Source organism: Zootoca vivipara, chromosome 5 (genome assembly GCF_965207765.1).
Source record: "Zootoca vivipara chromosome 5, rZooViv2.hap1.1, whole genome shotgun sequence".
Lineage (NCBI taxonomy): Eukaryota > Metazoa > Chordata > Lepidosauria > Squamata > Lacertidae > Zootoca > Zootoca vivipara.
In genome coordinates this window covers 10,408,456-10,427,841 of record NC_142588.1, presented here as the reverse complement: position 1 = coordinate 10,427,841, position 19,386 = coordinate 10,408,456, and the positions used below count along the sequence as shown (strand labels likewise).

Sequence of the window (19,386 nt, the reverse complement as noted above, 5' to 3'; positions counted from 1 at the left end):
ACTAGGGCCAGGGCCTTTTCAGTATTGGCCCCAACTTGGTGGAACACTCTTTCACAGGAGACCAGGGCCCTGCGGGATTTGTCATCTTTCCGCAGGGCCTGCAAGACAGAGCTGTTCCGCCTGGCCTTTGGGTTGGACTTAGTCTGACCCCTGTGTTTTCCTCCCTCATGGCTTGGATTTATGGACTACTTAAAATGAGGCTGCATTTTAAATTTTAATACTGTATTTTAATCTGTATTTTAATTAGGCAATTGCTTTTTATGTTTTATTGTAATTTTATTGGTGTGAGCCGCCCTGAGCCCGGTTTTGACTGGCATGCAGCACAGGTCCAAAACAAGGTTGTCAGGAATGTCAGTCACCTCAGGAAATGCTAACAAACAGCACATCACCCTTCGCCACATACTGCGCCCAGCTATAGTCTCAAACCCAAAATCTAAACTGCATCAGTAGTCAAAGAAACAGGCCGTACCTTCCTGAGATCTCCTTTGCAGCAATATTCCATAGCCAAAAGCGGGACATCATTGACAAGGAAGTTCATCTCGTCAGGCACTTCACAGGCTTTTACAATGTTGGGATGATTCAGCCTAAATAAATGAAGGAAAGAAATTGTAAGTATTCTGAAAATGCGTACTACTACAGAGGATCCTTTCCTTCTGAATTTAATGAAGCGGCACAGTATCAAACATTTTGTTTTGAAAACTGGAATAGATAAAACCAAACTTAGCTTAATCAAGCCTATACTGTTTGAAATATAAGATGGGTATTCTGAGAAGCAGCCCAGCAGCTGCAATGGCAAGCCTTCCAATCGAAGATGCTGCTACAGGGTCGAGTGGTGACTCTCAAAGAACAGCAACTGTATGGCTGATATGCCTTCTGCTTCCAAACAAGCCTCTTGGAGCGCAGCAGCAGCAGCAATTACAACATCCCTCTACCCACCAGGCAGAAAGAAGAATTCGGAAGGGGACACTAAAATACCAATGAAGCAGCAGCAAAACTTCAAAATGGGTGCTGAGATGTGCAGAACCATCAAATGCCAAATGCATTTCAGATACACCTTTCTCAGGGGCAAAATATGACTTGTTACGATTGTCTACAATTAACAGGAGAATCTCCTTCCTTCAGCCCTTCGTCTTCACAACCCCATGACTGTGTCTGTATGTGGTTGTGTCCTGGATGTGAGAGATAGAGATTGGTCTTGTCTCTGCACCAATGGATTCCAAGTTCAGCAGATATCTTGGCATGAAAAAGATCTATTGAAACTGTTTTCAGGGGGACCCACCAGCAAAGACCCAACCTTTGGGTTAATGGTGACAGAAATGCAACTACTGAATCATAGAACTGTAGAGCTGGAAGGGACCCCAGGGGTCCTCTAGTCCAACCCCCTGCAATACAGGAATCTCAGCTAGATCATACATGACAGATGGCCATCCAACCTCAGCTTAAAAACCTCCAAGGAAGGACCTACTTTTTCATGATCTGGATCTCATGGCACCACCGATCTTTGTTTTTCACACTTAGTTCCAAGCGACATGACTTGATTGCTATCTTCGTACCCTGATCCTACAATTGACAGGAGAGAAACCACAAGAGGGTTAAAATGTATTACCACAGCAGCATATTCCACATCTAGAAGGAGCTGTCCAGACATTTTTAGGACTATAGCTATCCTCTTCTGGGATACCCCAGCTGCCCTTGCTTTCGTTTTAAGACCTTTTTTGTGGAAAATTAAGGGAAAGCATCAAAGGGGTATATTGCCCAACAACTTTTCTTTAAACTGATAAACAAAATAACCTTAAGATGAAAACTTACAGAAATGTTGCCGAATGTCAAAGCAGGTTTGAAAGCAGCATAAAGCTGAACAATATGTATTGTTAATGTATCATTCGGAAACATTACCAAAAAGACCCAAACCCCACCCATTTCCCCATAAAGCTGTTAGGCTGGTTTATAAGTGTATCCTTTTGTAATAAATTAGGTTAATCACAGTTACCTCTTTAAGGTTTATTACAGTTTTAAGTGTTTTTGTGGGAGGGGAACTATTGGTTTGTTAGTTTTGGTTTTATGTATTTTGCATTATCCCTTTGTATTTTTCTGTTGTGAACTGCTCTGGGATCTTCAGGGGAAGGGCAGTATACAAATTTAATAAACTATATATAGATTATCAAATGTTAATTATTACTTTTTTGCGTTATTTTGTGAAATTTGTGAAATTACTGGCCGAGGGAGCTGGCGTTTTGTCTGCAGGCAGTTTTTGCGGTACCTATTTATCTACTTTCGAACTACTAGGTGGGCAGGAGCTGGGACCGAACAACAGGAGCTCACCCCGTCGTGGGGATTTGAACCGCCAACCTTCCGGTCAGCAAGCCCTAGGCTCAGTGGTTTAGACCACAGCGCCACCCACGTCCCGCAGCATCTGGGTAGGCTCGCCTAAACAAGAATGGCTTGGGGGTGTCGGGTGGCTTCTTCGAAAGCAGGCACCTTGTTTTCTTAACTGGGCAGGAAGATGGTGATCTGAAGGTGTGGGATATGTTACTTTCTTCTTTCCCCCCTTTCATCCCATTTTATCTTTTAGATCTCACCACTCAACATTTTGATTTTTTTAAAATTATTTTTATTTTATTTTATTATTATATCTTTTTTGGGGGGGTTCTTTTCTTTTCTTTCTTTATCCCCTCCTTCACCCTTTTTCTATTTAGTTACTATTATGGTTTCCCCCCTCCTTTCCCTTCTCTTTTCTGAACAAACAAATAAATAAGAATACTATATACCGGTATCTATAGACATATTGAGGGGGGCGGGTTATTGGGTTGCTGTTTTTATTTTGATTGAATCTTTTTTGTTTTGTTTTCTATTTTGATTTTGTTCTGTGAACCGCCCAGGTATAGGGTGGTATATAAATTTAATAATCCAACAACAAAAACAAAAGAAGACAACAACAACAGAAGACCACCACCACCACCACAACAACAACAACAACAATATAAAACCACAGCGCAGGGTCAGATTGATGAGGCCCTAAACTACTGAAGGTAATGGGGCCCTTTATATGTCCAGCTGTCCTTTCTCAACAACAAATTGTCGCTGTTCTTCGTGTTGAATATATGGTAATTTATGGACCTAATTGGTATCTAAAGCCATTTGCACATAACAAATAGGAGCCTACACAACAAAAAACCCTGTTGCTGTATGTAGGTTTTATTTTATTTGTTTTGTATCTAATATTTTGGAAATGTACATCCAGGTTTTTTTCCTTTAATTTTTTTGGGTGCCCCCTAGAGAGTGGGGCCTTAAACCGTGGCTTGTTTTGCTTATACCGGTACCTACGTAAATCCGGCACTGCCACAGCGCAGGGAAGGCGCCTGCGCGCCTTGCTATCAAGAGGCGGGGAGTTCCGAAGGGCACGAAAGGGCCGAGTTGCTTCGCGTTCACCACCACCACCCCGCCGCCCTCTCCTGAGGCGGCTCCCGCCCCGCCCCTCGCCCGCCCGCCTGCCGCGACCCCCGGCCCGCCCCCGCGAACCCACCCGGTGCTGGTAGAGCGAGACGTTGCCGAAGCCGCCGGTGCCGAGCCGCTCCCGCATCTCCCAGGGGTCGCAGGCGGCGCTGCCGGGCGGACCCCCGCGGAGGGACGGCGGCCTCTCCATCCTCCCTCCGCGCGGCCTGCGCCGCCCCTGAGTCCCGCCGCTCGCCTCACAGCCGAGACCGCGCGAGCTCTGGCGAGACTTGAGGGTAGGCCGAGAGGCTGGGCTGAGGGAGGGAGGGAACAGCTCCCTGGAGACTGGGGGGAGGAGCAAGGGGAGGAGCTTTGCTTCTCCTCCCCCTTTTCACGAATGATCTCTCCTTTCTCTCTCTGCCCGATAGACTCGTTGAGTTGGAATGGGACCCCTCCGGGTCATCTAGTCCAACCCCCTGCCACGCAGGGATCTCATCTGGATAGAATATTGAACCGAGCAGGCTAACTTTTATACACACACACACAAACACACACACACTGCTTTTTTCTGGGGGTACGCAGGGTTACGCGCATACCCCTAAACATTTTGTGAATCTTCATTTACTGTATTTATTTTTCCTGATTTGAACTATAAAATGGTGGTTTTCTTGAGTCAAAATGAGAGTACCCCCTAAATATTTTTTAGAAAAAAGCACTGTGCATACATGTGTGTCTGACTATATACTGTAAAGATAAAATTCGTCGTGTGTTGAAGTACTGTATATATGTCAAACTTTTGAAAACTTGCATTTTTTAAAAAAATACAGTTTCTATTAAATTTTTCTTATTTACATTTCAAGATATTCATTTAGACAACCTTTAATCAATGACGACTTCCCTTCTTCTCTTTCCGTGGTTCATTTCGCCTACCATACATCCCTGCATATTTTACATGAACTCAACCATTCAGTAAATCCATTGTTACACCACCAGCACTTCTGTACACTGTTGAATGAACTTATCTTAAGAAATTCACCTTCTTGCATTTTAATTATGGTGCAAGAGTTCGTGGCCCAGTCCGTAGAGCATCAGACTCTTAATCTGAGGGCCGTGAGTTCGAGCTCCGCTTTGGTCAAAAGATACCCGCATTGCAGGAGGCTCGACTAGCTGACTCTGGGGACCCCTTCCAACCCTACAGTTCTATGATTGCAATAAATTGATCACTGCCATCGTTCTCACTGGAGATGAGTTTCTGTTTTAAACGGTGCCGATGCTGCAGTGCCCCGAGCGTGTTGGTGGCCCCCCTCCCCCACCAAAAGATGCGGGGGCGGCGACGCGTGCACTGGGAACGTGGGCACGGCGGGAGGCGCGCGCGCCGAGAGAGACAGAGAGAGATCCAGCTAGCTCCGGTCCATCCGTTCCCCCGCGGGCTCGGGCTGCAGGCATCGTGAGAATTGGCTTCGCCTCCCCGCGGGGCACCGGACTGCAGAGGGACCCCCTAACCCCCGCGGCAGCCAGCAGATCCTCGCCTCCCCGCCGCCCGCGGGTGCTACCTGCAGGCAAGGCGCGCGGGGCGGCGCGGGATCCCGGGGAGCCGGAGGATCCACTTGCCAGGGGCGCGCGGTAAGCGGACCCAGCCGAGGAGGGAGAAGCGCCTCCTGCCCCTCGCGCGGACGCTTGCCGCGCTTTGGCCCTCCCGATGGATGGGGGGGGGGGGGAGGACGGCGCTAGGGCCTCGGGAGTGGGGATGAGAAGTGGGGCTGGGGGGCTGCAGCAGGTACTGGGGCCGAGGTCCCTTCGCTACCCCCCATAAAATATATGAAGGGGCTGCCCCCGCAAAAAAATAAAAAAAGATAGGCATTGCCAATCAAATGGTTTGGGTGCGCCCCACCGTGTGATCAATTATGTGGGGTGGGGCTCACCTGCCCCCTACAATATTTTCTGAAAGTTGCCACCCCTGGCTGCCGATGGGGGGCGGCAGTAACGGCATCTTTGCATGCAGGGCGAGGAGGCTACGGCGGCCTCCCCTTTGCCGGGTCGGTGCGCGTGAAGGGGCGCCCGCTGTCTCTGGGGTTCCCTCTCCTCCTTTCCCCCCACCCCACCTCTCATTCTCCTGGCCGCGGGCCTTGCCTTTGCCCCTGCCGTCTTCCCGGTGTGATCCTGGTGTGCCAACACTGCCCCGGGCAATTGCGCCCTAGGCGCACGTCGTTCAGTGGCGCAGAGCAGCTCAGGCTCGCTCTGCAAGCCGGCGCTCTTGCTTTGGCTAAGCACAAAGCCAGGGACTGTGTTTCTTAGGTAACCGGTGGTACTAGCACAGCGATGGCTGCACGTTTTGTAATAGGTTGCCCACGTTTGCATCCTGCTGCCTTTCCCCTCTGAGTGCTGCTGCAGGAGGAGATGAGGCAAGGGGTTGCAAGAGATGCTGGCGCCTGCAAAGGTTCGCCTGGCACTTATATCGCCTTGCCTCCATCGCCAAGCATTTTATCCCAGCAGACATTTTAGTCTTTAACATGCCTTAAACGTTTTTCAGACCTTTGCACTACTGTCCTGTATGGCTTTGCTTTCATGTCACGGCTGTTCTAGTTAACCTTTTCCAGATTTAACGTTTAATTTTGCACACTTAAATTTTGCAGTTCTAGCTAATATTTTGTGCTTTGGACAGAGGACGTTGGCTCTTGGATGACAGAGAAATGCAGTAAGTAAATAACGTGGCGCTCTGGCATTAATTTACCCGATGCTCGGGCAGGGCAGCATCCTCACATACAAACATGCCGCCGTGGGTGTTGTTTTTTTTTCAAACATTGCTGCTGATGCGCCCGTTTCCGTTTCAATACAGGAGGCCTGACCCAGTTTCCCGCGACGATGAAATGGAGCACAGCCATCTGCTGGACTCTTGTTTTGCTGCTTGCTGTCTTTTTTGAAGGCATCAGCTGCAAAGGAGGCCGTGGTGGAGCCCGCGGGGCAGCCAGGGGTAGCTCCCGCGGCAGCACGCGGCGGTCAAAATCTTCAACCCGCTACAGCTCATCCGGGACAGGACTACGGGTGGCGGTTGCAGCGGCAGCGGCAGGTGGCGCGGCTGCAGGAGCAGCCTCAGCCGTGGCTGCCGGCAGGATGTGGTCTGCTGGCGAGGGCGGCCCGGAATATGCAGAGGCACAGTCTGGCAACAGCACCGGCGAGGGCAATTACAACTATCGGGCGTGGACCTCGGGTGCGGAACCCTGGCACTTTTCATATCTGCCTGCCTGCCTGCTTTGTGTGGCCAGATTCTTTACCCTCTAAGGGGGGGGGCACTGCCTGCAAGGGGCCTTTACTCTGTCCTCCCCAACCTTTCCCCAATGTTCTCCAGTTTTGATGCGGAGCAACTGCTCTGGGTTGTCCCTTTCCCCGATTTGGGCTCGAACATGGATATCGTACTTCCTAGAAGGAATGCTGGAATTACAATGGGGGTTGGATGTTCCTATTTGCCAAAAGGGGCTCTATTCGGGTATCTGAATCTTGTTTCATTGCACAAGATATCAAATCGTGTTCCCAGCCCTTTTATGGGAGCGATATATCCCTGTGGGAGCCATGTGACTCAGCAGACCAGCACCATGTTTAAAGCCATATCAGTTGCTGTTGTCACCCAGGTTTAGCCAAATTCCTGCCCTGTGCCTGATTCCGAAGGTGCTCAAAAGATTTCCAGATTCCTCCTGTTACTGCCAGAATTCCCAGGAGGGGTTTTCTAAGCATGGTGCTTTACTGCGATGCAGGAAGAAACGGTGCCCTCTCCTTGCGAGCGGATTGATACCTCCCAACCCCATGGGCCTTCAAACAGATGGGAGTTATTTCTTGTGTTAACTTACTGTGGCCACCATTGAGTTGCACAGCCTCTGTTAAGTAGTAGGGATGGCCGAAGTAAGGAGGTGTCATTGTAAGAAAGAAAGAAAAAAGGTGCAAAAGATAGCTGTATGCATATTCAACTGCCGTCACACTCAACAACTTTAGACCTATATGTAGCCCTTCCAGTACGTAGAGAGTAAGAGTGGTTTTCACTATTATGGAAAGGGAACAGGAAGGGCAAATACTACGTGCTTCTTGGCGTTCCATATTCATCTTCTCCATAGCCAAAATATGAGAGCTGTCCCCTTGCGTACAAGGGAAAGAGGTTAAACACCTTTTGGGGATGGAACAGAGGTACATCTAGAAGTATGAACTGCTTGCACCTCCACGCTAATATGGCTTTATTAAAGTTCAGGATGTTCAGCTATAACTATCCATGGGGGTGGGGGTGGGGACACAGGGGAAGTGCTATAGCTCAGTGGCAGGGCTCATGATTTGCATATAGTGGTACCTTGGTTTACAAACTTAGTCCGTTCTTAAACCAAGGCGTGCTTTCCCATAGCAGTGGGGGACTCAATTTACAAATGGAACACACTCAACAGGAAGCGAAACATGTTCTGCTTACAAGGAAAAGTTCACAAACCAAAACACCTACTTCTGGGTTTGCAGCGTTCTTAATCCAAGTTGTTCACAATCTAAGCTGTTCTTAAACCAAGGTACCACTGTAGAAAGTTCCTGCTTCAATCCCTGGAATCTTTCGTTAAAGGGATCTCAGGTAGCAGAGGCAGAAAAAGACTTCTGCCTAAGGCTGCTCTCCCCGCCACCAACCTCCAGAACCAGCAGAAGTTAAGACTACTAGGCAAAATGGACCGATTGTCCGAATCGGTACAAAAAGGCAGTACAAAAAGTTTCAAAGAGCTTCAGCTAAAACTAGCTGTGTAGCAGGAGCTGCGCTTAGGATTAAGCTGCCCAAAAAAGTCAGTGGCTCCTCATCCATTTAAATGCCAATAAAAATCACTTTCAGCTGTAAACCAAGTCTACAAATTTAAAAGGAAACCTATTCCATGATGGCAGCATGCTTAGGGTTGAAGCCTTACAGCCAAATCTTAGGGGCCAACTACAGCAGAATGAATAGCGACACAACTTGTGCCTGGCTAGGAGACACGGGCTGCCTCTCACACATTCTCCATCGGAGCGCCAAGCTGCCGATTCTCAGCAGTCACTGCCAAATATATAAAAGGATGTCATATAGAGGAGGGAGATAGGTTGTTTTCTGCTGATCCAGAGAAGCGGACACGTAGCAATGGATTCAAACTACAAGAAAGAAGATTCCACCTAAACATTAGGAAGAACTTCCCGACAGTAAGAGCTGTTCGGCAGGGGAATTTGCTGCCAAGGAGTGTGGTGGAGTCTCCTCCTTTGGAGGTCTTTAAGCAGAGGCTTGACAGCCATATGTCAGGAATGCTTTGATGGTGTTTCCTGCTTGGCAGGGGGTTGGACTGGATGGCCCTTGTGGTCTCTTCCAACTCTATGATTCTATGAACACTTAACACCAGTTCAGTCTTCATTATTTATTTTCCTGTATTTAGGTTTTCCCTTAGCTTGCCACAAGGAAAATAGTTTTAAAATGTGTGTGCACATTTCACTAAGTCCTTATCAGTCCAGTTCCAACTCTTTGGACCACATGTTGTGTGACAAGTAACTTTTTACGGTAGCTTTTGTAATAAGTCAAATGTGAAGATCCTTTCACCTTGATTTTATGACGTTCGGTAAGAAATCTGTGGCGCTAAGTAACAAGTACCGTGTGCAGTCTCCGGTGCCTCGGTGGTGGGAGCGAGTAGGGTGCTTCATTCATGAGAGATTCCACATGAGATATTTCCATGGAAGTAGCATGTTTACAAAATTACCTCTTCTGTACTTTGTAATCATGGGTGGCCCTCACCTATACAAAATGTGGGGAAATGGAGAGGCCCAATTCGTGACACTGTGTCTCAACACTCTCTTCTTGTGTTTGAAAGGTGATGTGAAAATAAAAAAAGAGAATTAATCCATGTTCGTGTTCGTTTTGAAATCTTGTATTTTAAGAGCAATGAGCCGTGTACGTATTTTTACAGCAACGAAGCAAATCACACAGCACTGCAGATGACGAGAATAATTAGGACAATTTACCATATTATTTTTCAGATCTGTACACCTGCATAATTTATTTTAAATACAGTGAAATACATTAGAGAGGCAATACCAGGATCTGGGCCTGATAAATGTCTCAGACATTTGATATGAAAACTGTTAGATAAGAATAGGTCAGTTTTTCACTACCTGAGCATCTTCAAAATTTAGTTTCAACTCTTGTGTGCTCTTCTCTGAAATCCAAAGAGGAAGCAATCCTCATGTTGCCTCAACAGGTGAACTGCTACGTCATTAAAACATCTCCTCCCATCTGCCCCGATGCTATGGTGTTTCCCAAGCGTTGCTTTTGAACGCTTCCGGCATGTGCCATCAGGGCAGCCCCTAACTATTACAATGGAAAATCCTTTCATGCTAGACTGGGGAAATAAATAGTTTGAGATTCCTTTCTCATCCACATCGGCCCCGAATAAAGCAAAGAGGCCAACAAAAATCCAGCAAGGAGGACAAGAGCTGAAGAGCAAAGAAGCTGGAAACAGGCAAAGCAAATAAAGGGAAGACGTTAACCAGCTCAGTCACTTCTGAATTATAGCCACTTTTCCCAGCCTGAGTAAAATGTCCCTTTGCATTAGATCAACTTTGTACAACAGATCTGCCCCAAGACATGGCCAATTCACATATTAATAATATATTGTAAGAGCAGGCAGGAGGCAACAAGTCCTCGCCGAGAGTAAGGCAGCAGGAGGCAGAAATAACTCCTTTGAACTGGAACCATTTCTTTAAAAATTATTTACTAAAACCATTGTTAGCCACCATTCAGAGACAGCTTACATACATAGTTCAAACAAGTTAAAAATCAACGTAATCTACATCACTTTTTAGAATGAAAGTGGAATGGCAGCACTCTCGTTTTATTGCCTACCCCATACTGGCACAGGGGACGCAGCAGGCAGCAGTGAAAAGCCCCCCCCCCCCCGTAAAAGGTTCCTTACGATCTTTGCTTCAGCTTCTGAAGAAAGAAAGAAAGAAAGAAAGAAAGAAAGAAAGAAAGAAAGAAAGAAAGAAAGAAAGAAAGAAAGCCCTTCCTCTCTCTCAAAATAAAAAACCCGTCCAACTGTTGCAACCTGGAGAAGGAACGGCAGGTGGGGCAGTGAGGGAAGACGTACAGAAAAAGAGCGAGAAATGTAGCCAGTTATGGCCACTGCCGCCTGCTTCATCCTCAGCTCAGGGCTCTGCAGCTGGGCTCGGCAACTGCATCCCCAATGAGGTCAACCTGTCGGTGGCTCCAGGCTTAAGGGCGGCACACTGCTGTTCCAGGCAGAATCCTCCGGAACGACCCAGGAGAAAACTTCAGCACTGCATAGGAAACTGCTGCCCTTAGTCAAGCATGACCTTCCCCAGGAGTCCCTTGCGGAAAGTGTAGATAAACTCAGACGCTGCTGCGTTGTAGTTTGGTGCCTTCACGGTCACATTTCCTGCCGGGCAAAAGGATGGAGAAGATGGAATTACAGAACTGCCTGTGCCCATCATCACTATGTCGGGAGAAGCAGCAGCACACAAAGGTGAGCACCAAACCTTGCCCTCCAAGGTGCAGGACATCAGGAAATGCCAGCAGACGCAGGGGACCTTGGGTGCTTCTCTACATCTGTTTCACCTCTAGGCTGAACCCTTTCCACCCCAATTTGCAAAATTTCCAGGCAGACACCTTAACACAGCCTAACCAGCTGGTGGCAGGGAGAGGAGGGTGAGGCTCACCTGTGCCAGTCAGCATTTTGATTCGTCGAGTCTTGCCCAGGCTCAGAGCAATGCTCTTGAGTACACTCTCCACGTTATCCGAAGGACCATCCAGCCCATAACGTTCTACGTAACTGCACGGTCAAGGTCAACAAAAGGAGACGTTTCTTTTTTTAAACAAAAAACCAGGAGAGACTCCCATATGCAGCGTTTCCAACCCCAACCTGGATTTTAAGGGATTGCCTCACCTGAATTGCTGCTGCTGGTTCAGTGTGTAAAGAAGGTAATCGGCAATGACTTCCTCGCCCACCAGGTGATCCCTGATTGCTCCTGGGTGAAAAATGGCCAGAGGGATTTGTGGCAGAGTTGGGCCGATCTATACCCACCAAGCATCACCCTACAGTGAATGAGCAGCTGGAGATATCGTCAATAAGGCGCTCTAGTGCCCAGGCTGAGCCGGATGCTCATCTGGGCAAGATGCAGAACACCCCAAATCCTGGTTGGGCTGGGGTGGTAAGCAATACAGAATCCAGAACTCCCAAGGAGGTTGAAGTTAGCACACACTCCCTGCTTGCCCCTAGTGCCTTTCAAGCTTCATATTACTATGGGTCAGGATACACAGAGCAATATGCAGAGCCCCAGGTAATACAGGAAGGTGGTTTAAAGAGCCAGCCCTTGACTTGTGAGGAACCTCACAGCCGTGGGTTTGTTGTTGTTTTATTATTTGAATTATATACCTGGTGGTCTCTGGGCGGTTCACAGAACAATGTGGAATGATGGAGAGTATGCCATGTTATTATGCTGCAGCAGCAATATGGTTGGCAGATTCCCAGATTGGATCAAATGCCTAAGAATGCTCTGAATTCTGCAAATTTTAAAAGTACGTTTCCAACATCAAGTATAAAGCAAGGAATTGAACGCCACAGTATTATGGTCACTTTGCTAGCGCAAGCAATTCTGCTTGCCTCATTGAACAATCAACCTCCTTCTCCCCCTATGCGCTGTTCTAGAGGGGGCTCCTGATCTGTTGGGGGGGGGGACATGGGATGAGAGTGGAGCAAGCCGTATTGTGCTAGCATGACTTCTGCTGGCTTCCACCAGCGCAACTCCTTAGTGGAATCTGGGCCAAAGTGCATTGCTTTGTTCAGTAGTGGAGTCGAACAAAAGTAACAATGCTATTATCACAAATATGCTGCTTTCTTTCTTTTAAGTCTGTGGACTAGAAAAGGTACAGCAACCTGAATTATAACATTTTAACATAATTCTTAAAAAAAATATTTCACTCATCACCACAAAAGATTGGAATATATTCATTTTGCTCCCCAAAGTCCCATTTTTTTCACTTCAGACTTTAAGAAAAAATCCATGGCAATGGATTCTAAGTGGCTATTTCCATCCCCTGCCTGGGGCATTGCTTGCTTAGGTCAATAAGAATTCTTCTTGTTGATCACTTTGAGTTTTACAAAAGCAGTGCGTATCAATTTTATGAAAATAAAATAAAATTGCCTCTCCTACCGAGACCCCATAAGTAGCATATATGCACCGAGTCCTCTTACCGCAGAGCGCTAACTTCAATCCTGTTTCCACACACCCAATCTGGGGAGACAGCACTCCAGGAGTGTCCAGCAAAAACATGATGGGCCTTTCACTCACCTGAAACATGGAGACACCCAACATCGTTTTGGGAAATGATGCTCTAAGAATAAATTTTAAAAATGGCTACCCAGCTCACACGCTGAGCTCAAAAACCAGTGCAGCCTTCTGAATAGAGGGGTCCTGCTTGAGGCAAGATGCAGATTCTCTAGAAAGATCCAGCCTTGATTACTATAACAGTTTACACACACACACAGTTGCTTTGGGAAACTTCAGCTGATTCAGAACACAGCGGCCAGCCAGAGGCTCAGCAATGTATGAATATTGCAGCAATTCTTAAGAATTGTCACGGACTCAAAGTTTGCTGGTGAGCACAATTAAAACTATTGCTGCTTCTGCCTTATCAATCCCTAAACAATCTGGGATCGGAGAATCTGAATGACCAGCTGTAGTAACTGATCTCAGCAACTGAGATCTTCATTGAATCTCCAGCTTCCACTGCCCATGGAGGTTAAGTGGGTTACTACAGGGGAAGGTTTTTTTCTTCTTCTATAACTAAGACCCAACTGCAATTCTTTCCCCAAGGGAGATCCACCTGGAATCTTCTCTATTATCTTTTAGCTGCCAGGGGTCACTTTGGTGCTACTGATACAGCAAAAACCATGTGAGAAGCAGCAGCTACCGGTAGGAGTTACTCTGTCTCTGCGGCTACAGCAGGCGCTGCGATTCTGTGGCCATTTGACTTCACCCCCAGGGGTGCACTCCATTGTCCCTCGACACAGGCAGATGCCAACTACAACTGCCAGAGAAAGTCTGTCCTGTTCATCCCAGCATTTGCTAATTTTAATTTACTATATAGTTTGGGCTTTGTCTTCGTGTGTTGAAAGATTTGTGACTCCTGAGGATTTTCTGGAAGCTGAATTATGTAATTGCTGTAAAAAGCCTATTGGTGTGTACTGTATTTTCTTCTGCTGTTGTTTTGTATTTTTAGGAAGTTTATTATTTACTATTTATTTTATGTCTCTGTTTTCCTTCTAAGAGCCCAGGGCAGTGTACCTGGGTCAAATCCCACCCAGCTCCATTCTATCCTCCCAACATCTGGTGAGATAAATTATGCTGAAAGATACCAACTTGCCCAGGGGTCAGCTTAGTAAATCTCATGGCCAAATGGGGATTTGAATCTGGGTCTCCCTGGCCCTAATCTGACACTCTGACCCGTACACAAAAATGACACGCTTCTTTTCTACTAAAAAAATTAAATTATGATCACCAGGCTGCCTCAAGCATCCCCAATTCATGCAAAAAGGAATATGTAACACAACCGCTGTCTGTTGACTTGTAGGTTTACATCTGGCACAAATCTAACCAGACACAGAACCCACCTCTGCACACTTTGCAGGTCCGGATTCTGTGAGCACAGAAGTTTTCCCTGCCACTTTGGGAGGCTACATATTCATGGCCACACTACCCAAGCATTGCCATTTATCACTGATGGAATATCCATCTATGGTACATCCTTCACTTTCATATACCCAGAAAAGGAGTCTTGCACTGCAACCCTCCACCCCCTTCCCAATTTGTGCAGGGCCCGTCATATTACCTGGATTTTGGTGAGAACTGCTCTGGTAATGCCTGGTGCCCCACCAACCAAGGAGGCTTTCCCTTTGGGTTGGGCAGAGGGGAGAGAGAAGGGGGGGGGAGAGAGATCAGCAGTTACACGTAACATACAGAGTAGCTGTCAACAGAATAGATCCCTAGGCCTTTTGGGCCAGAACTGTTGCCCTGGAATCTGCACACATGCACCAGCGCCATTGGTCCGATCCGAAGGAGCAAAACATACCTTTTCTGAGGTGCACCCTTCTCAGCGAATTGATGACTGATGATTTCCCCACATTTGGCACTCCAATGACCATGATGCAGCTCTCCACGTTCTGGAACCAAGCAGAAAGGCCAGAAGCTGTCTGTAGCCTTGCAAAAATAGCCCGGCTGACAACAGAAGTATATCCATCCACTGAAATGAAGAGCAAATAGCTCAGCCGCCCCACTCCCTATCCCTCACCCCATCTTCCTGCCCCACAGCAGTTGATTGCAGATGTTAATCTCCTGTCCTTATCCTGTGCTTGCAGAAATGGATCCGTTGTCATCGGGCTAGACCAGGCATCCCCAAACGGCGGCCCTCCAGATGTATTGGCCTACGACTCCCATGATCCCTAGCTAACAGGACCAGTGGTCAGGGATGATGGGAACTGTAGTCCAAAACATCTGGTGGGCCGAAGTTTGGGGATGCCTGGGCTAGACTTTCCATCACTTCCCCCCGAAAAGCTTCCCAGTGCTGGAGAGCAGGGACACCTGAGGCCGCCTCCCCCAGTGGTGGGGAGAAGCAGCAATTCCTCCTATGATTTCTCAGGTGGGAGGGGAAAAGGAGGAAAGAAAGGGGGAGGAGAAAGTGGGGGGATGCAGGATGGGGGATTTTCTGGGTAGAGACTGTAACTGTTCTCAGAACTCTATAAAATAATGTCGAAAGGTGGGAGGGCAACCTGTGTGCCATGATCAGGATTCAATTGAGAGGCTTCACTAATTGGAAATCATTCAGCAAATAATTGCTAGTATCTCCCCACCCCTTGCATGCCCCGGAACGTAAATCACATTTTTAAAATGCCATGTTAAATATTCCGTATCATCTTTCAGGTGTGGAATCCCCTCATTGATAATATCATTGGTACGCAGTGCCGGCAACTTTTCTTCTAGGAAAGGAAGCACTGACTATATACAAAATAACTGACCTCATTCCTCTGGTACCGTGGACTGTTGCTGATCAGTTCTGTGACATGGGGAATAATCTGCAAATAAATACAAGAGCAGTTTCAGTGGAGCTACTGTTGGGCTACTCTTGGCCCCTAAATGAGGGAGATCAACAGGACTACTGGTTTACGTCTCTCTTTCTTCAATCCCCCAAGTTTAATAAAACTGCTAAGAGGCAGGGTCTCACCATTTCAGCTGCTAACAAGCACAAGAAAGAAGCTTGATTTTAAGATGCAAAACTTCCACTCCTAACCTACCTTACCAGAATATAACTTTGCTCTGACAGCAAAGTAGTACCTTTCGGATATTTTCGTCTTTCAGGCAATCCGTGAAGAGGACGTTTGTAAAACCTTGCTGTTCCAAACATTCTAGAATCCTCTATAAACATATAAAGAATAGATTTATGAAATCAGGGAGCGTGAAGAAGATGGAGTTTTTGATGCTGTTTATTTACAAAGAACGTGTATCTCGCCTTTATTCACAAAGTAGATACAAGGCAGCTGACAACTTGCATTAGCTCAAAAGAACAGAACAATTTAAAATCCAGTGAAGGAACAGTATAAAACAATGCAGCAGAAAGGGGGAGAACTAAAATAAGAACTTTAAAACATACCTTTAACTAGAAAATGTCCAATGGAATAAATCAGTTTTAAGTCTTCTCTCAAGGCAACTGCAATTGCCTGGGGAGACGATTTCATAGACTGGGCACTCTGATGGAGAAAGCCTTTTCCCCAGTCCTCACCTGCCGAAACTCAGTCAGTATGAGACAGCAAGAAGGGCCAGAGAAAATATGAATTTTATTTCTATCTTGCTTCATGATCCAGAAGGAGTCCCAAGACAATTTACATTAAAAATAAGTTCCAAGATCGCCAGTTGGAAAACTCATGCTGCTGTTTCTCAGCCTGTGAATCTGTTTGTGGGCTTGTCAAAGTGACAAATGCAGGAAGAACCTACTTGGGTCTTACCGGTTTGTGGGTTAGGTCTGCCAGATCCATTTTGTTCAACAATAATAAGTGTGGGCGGATACCTAAGGCTTCCTGCAACAGAGGGTTCCGGCCTGAGAGTGGGATGTGCATGTGCTAAGGAAAAAGAGACGAGAAAAGCAGCAGCAGCCTAGTCTGCATTTAGAAAAACAAAATCTTTACAAATCTAATTTACCTTCCGCTCGACTTCCTTCCCCTCCCTTCTGCAGTTATTTCATATCCTGCTATTACTGCATATACAATTCAAATATATTTTATATATTTCCCCCTTATCCTTTCCTTAGTTATCTCTTACTGCCCATGTTTATATCAATCATATTGTTTACAATATGTCCTCAAATAATCAATAATTTCCCCCCGTTCTGTTTTAAAAAGCCTCTCTTCTTCTTGATTTCTTCTTCTTCTGGTGAGTTTCGCCATTTCTGCATATTCCATTAATTTTAATAGATGAAGACTTTCTTGTTCCAACAGACTTTTGGGAACTGACTGCTTTTAATGAAAAGGCTGCTGCAGTGCTGTTTTTACTGTAATTACATACTTTTATGTTTTTAATAGATCTTATATATAAAAGTCTATTAATGCATCTATCCATCTACCTATAGCATTAATTATATAAATGTTTTTTTAAATTATTATTATTTTCCTACATTCTTAGCTTTTCTTATGTTCAGCTGTAAGTCACCATGAGTTGTTCTCAGGAAAAATGGTGGCAGCGGGGGTGGAACAGCAAAAACAACAACACTGGCAACCAGCCAACTGAAATCCCCTCCCATCAGATATCCAGGAAATAAACAACTATCCAACTTTTAAAAGACGTCTGAAGGCAGCCCTGTTTAGGGAAGTTTTTAATGTTTGAAGTTTTATTCTGTTTTTAATGGGTGGGGTAGAAATAATAATAATTTATATTATTATTTATTATTTAAATGGAAACATACCAGTAGTGAAGCTGCATAAAGATTGTTAACTCTGTGAGGGGGTAAAACTGCAGTGCCCAGGAATTCTTTCTAAGGGAAAGGATGTGTTTTAAAGGGTGTAGCTCAGGGGTTCCCAAACTAAGGCCCGGGGGCCGGATCTGGCTCAATCGCCTTCTAAATCCGGTCCGCGGACGGTCCAGGAATCAGCATGTTTTTACATGAGTAGAATGTCTCCTTTTATTTAAAATGCATCTCTGGGTTATTTGTGGGGCCTGCCTGGTGTTTTTACATGAGTAGAATGTGTCCTTTTATTTAAAACGCATCTCTGGGTTATTTGTGGGGCATAGGAATTCGTTCATTTCCCCCCCAAAATATAGTCCGCCCCCCCACAAGGTCTGAGGGTCAGTGGACCGGCCCCCTGCTGAAAAAGTTTGCTGACCCCTGGTGTAGCTTGTGCACATGCTGATCCCCACAAAAGGATATGCGGGCATCATGAACCTCCAGTAAACAGTCGACCACTCGCAGGCGTTTCTGCATATCCTTCAGCCCTACGAAAAAACCAAAGTATTAAACAAAATCAGGAAAAGGACTTTGGTATCAAATCTGAAGAGGCAGATTGGAATAGTCTATGGACAAAACCCCCCACTAAAATCAATATCAACCAGCATTTGAGTAAATTCTTTTAAGTTAATAACATATATAGAATTTAACACCTGTAATACTCAGCTATATAGACAAAACATCCTCTGCAGCATGCTGGAGGGTGGATGGTAATAGGCATGATTTTTCATATGCGGTGGACATGTGGATTAGTGCAACTGTTTTCGCAAAGGGTATTCACAGAAATAAGCAAAATTACAAGTCAGGGTGTACAATGCAACTCATGCCAAGGTTTCGTAACATTTTAAAAAGATACTCAGATTAAATTATTGCACAAGGAACTTATCACTTTTTTTCTGGTAACGGCACTACTTCTCACAGCGAATAAAAAAATGGGGGAAAACTTGATCATCTACATTTCATATAATGGAGTTTCTTTATCTGAGAAACTAAGAGAACACACACCTTGAAAGATACAGCTGATATGGATGATTTTGCTAATATTGACATACCGTATCCAAATGAACACTCTGATGACTGGCACCCACCCACCAACTATACGTATAGTTCTAAGAGAGGGGTGGAACCAACTGTTTATATATCCCATTTCTTCAAAATTAATAAAAATTTAAAGGCAAGAAGATGTGCAGGCACAATTACAATTCCAGCAACAGGAGAGCAAAGGAGCAGAGCTCACCCAATCAGCTCTGTTGTTACAGGCCAGGCCACCTCCTCTACCCTTCGGCTATCACCCTGGGGGCAACTGTTCCACCAGACTCTCTATTGGGAAAGACAATAAGCAGGAGGCTCACTCCATCAACTTTGGTGCTCCACCAGGAACCTCCTGCCCCCCTGAACCTTGCCAGCTGGTCCACGAAGGAACAGCTGTCAGTGGGTTTTGATTTTCCTCTTCCCTCCCCCCCTTTTTTCCTTGTGTGCTGTGCATGTGCGCATGTGATTTTAAATTTTAAGCCTGCAGTTAGGGAGTGCCTTGTTCTGATTTCATGTAAGACGGCCTGGGAGCCTCTATAGCCCGAAAACAAATATTCAAGCAAACAAGCCCTCCTGGCTCAGAAGGGCTTTCTGCCACGCCACAGAGACGCCTCTGCCTAGAAAGGCCACGGCCCTGGTTTCTACCGGAAGTCCAGCCTGCGTGCTACTTTTTCCCCGTCCCCCGAGTAGTCACCGGCCCAAAGCGTCCCCCTGCCCCAACGTGCCTTTCGCCATGTGCCCGGGGAACCAGTGGGCCACATCCCGGCCGGCGCAGTCGAACCGCTCCCGCCAGCCTCGGACCGGCGCTCGCAAAAGAGACGTGAGTCGCATATTTGCCTCTTTCGGCCTCTCTCGGCAACTAGCTGCCAGGCGGCTGTACGCACTTCCGG

General features: G+C 46.4%; 3 protein-coding genes across 4 annotated transcripts in view; 1 reads left to right on the top strand and 2 right to left on the bottom strand.

Moving 5' to 3' along the window:
- Positions 1–3,714, bottom strand: part of CHUK (component of inhibitor of nuclear factor kappa B kinase complex) — a 31,766-nt gene extending 28,052 nt beyond the window's left edge. The window contains exons 1-3 of the mRNA XM_035137714.3: positions 3,524–3,714; positions 1,466–1,560; positions 470–584 (exon numbers count right to left, since the gene is read on the bottom strand). Of these exons, the coding sequence (XP_034993605.1) occupies positions 470–584; positions 1,466–1,560; positions 3,524–3,643 (330 nt within the window). The 5' untranslated portion in view covers positions 3,644–3,714. The remainder of the gene's footprint in view (positions 1–469; positions 585–1,465; positions 1,561–3,523) is intronic.
- A 1,143-nt stretch (positions 3,715–4,857) lies between these two features.
- Positions 4,858–9,306, top strand: SPRN (shadow of prion protein). Of its 2 annotated transcripts, XM_088669448.1 has the most exons (3): positions 4,858–5,055; positions 6,066–6,127; positions 6,269–9,306. In XM_088669448.1, the coding sequence occupies exons 2-3, from the start codon at positions 6,112–6,114 to the stop codon at positions 6,709–6,711; spliced, it is 459 nt and encodes a 152-aa protein (XP_088525574.1). In that variant the 5' UTR covers positions 4,858–5,055; positions 6,066–6,111; the 3' UTR covers positions 6,712–9,306. The 2 variants fall into 2 exon arrangements, with proteins under 2 accessions (XP_088525574.1, XP_088525576.1); XM_088669450.1 differs by lacking the exon at positions 6,066–6,127 and having other exon boundaries at positions 4,915–5,055.
- Positions 9,307–9,310: 4 nt separating this feature from the next.
- On the bottom strand, positions 9,311–19,376 carry MTG1 (mitochondrial ribosome associated GTPase 1). The gene is made up of 11 exons (XM_088669447.1): positions 19,222–19,376; positions 17,889–17,952; positions 16,473–16,578; positions 15,805–15,885; positions 15,489–15,545; positions 14,546–14,636; positions 14,306–14,367; positions 12,669–12,765; positions 11,361–11,442; positions 11,134–11,246; positions 9,311–10,853 (listed from the first exon to the last, which is right to left on the bottom strand). Exons 1-11 carry the CDS (start codon positions 19,325–19,327, stop codon positions 10,756–10,758), a joined length of 957 nt encoding a protein of 318 aa, XP_088525573.1. The 5' UTR covers positions 19,328–19,376; the 3' UTR covers positions 9,311–10,755.
- Positions 19,377–19,386: the final 10 nt, after the last annotated feature.

Bases quoted from the DNA above. Each gene is read 5' to 3' on its own strand.
- MTG1 (XM_088669447.1), bottom strand. From the start codon at position 19,327: ATGCGACTCACGTCTCTTTTGCGAGCGCCGGTCCGAGGCTGGCGGGAG. The intron at 15,546-15,804 runs GTACTACTTTGC...ATTTATTTGCAG, and splicing joins AAGACGAAAATATCCGAAAG to ATTATTCCCCATGTCACAGA. The intron at 14,368-14,545 runs GTATGTTTTGCT...CCCAACCCAAAG, and splicing joins AAGGGTGCACCTCAGAAAAG to GGAAAGCCTCCTTGGTTGGT.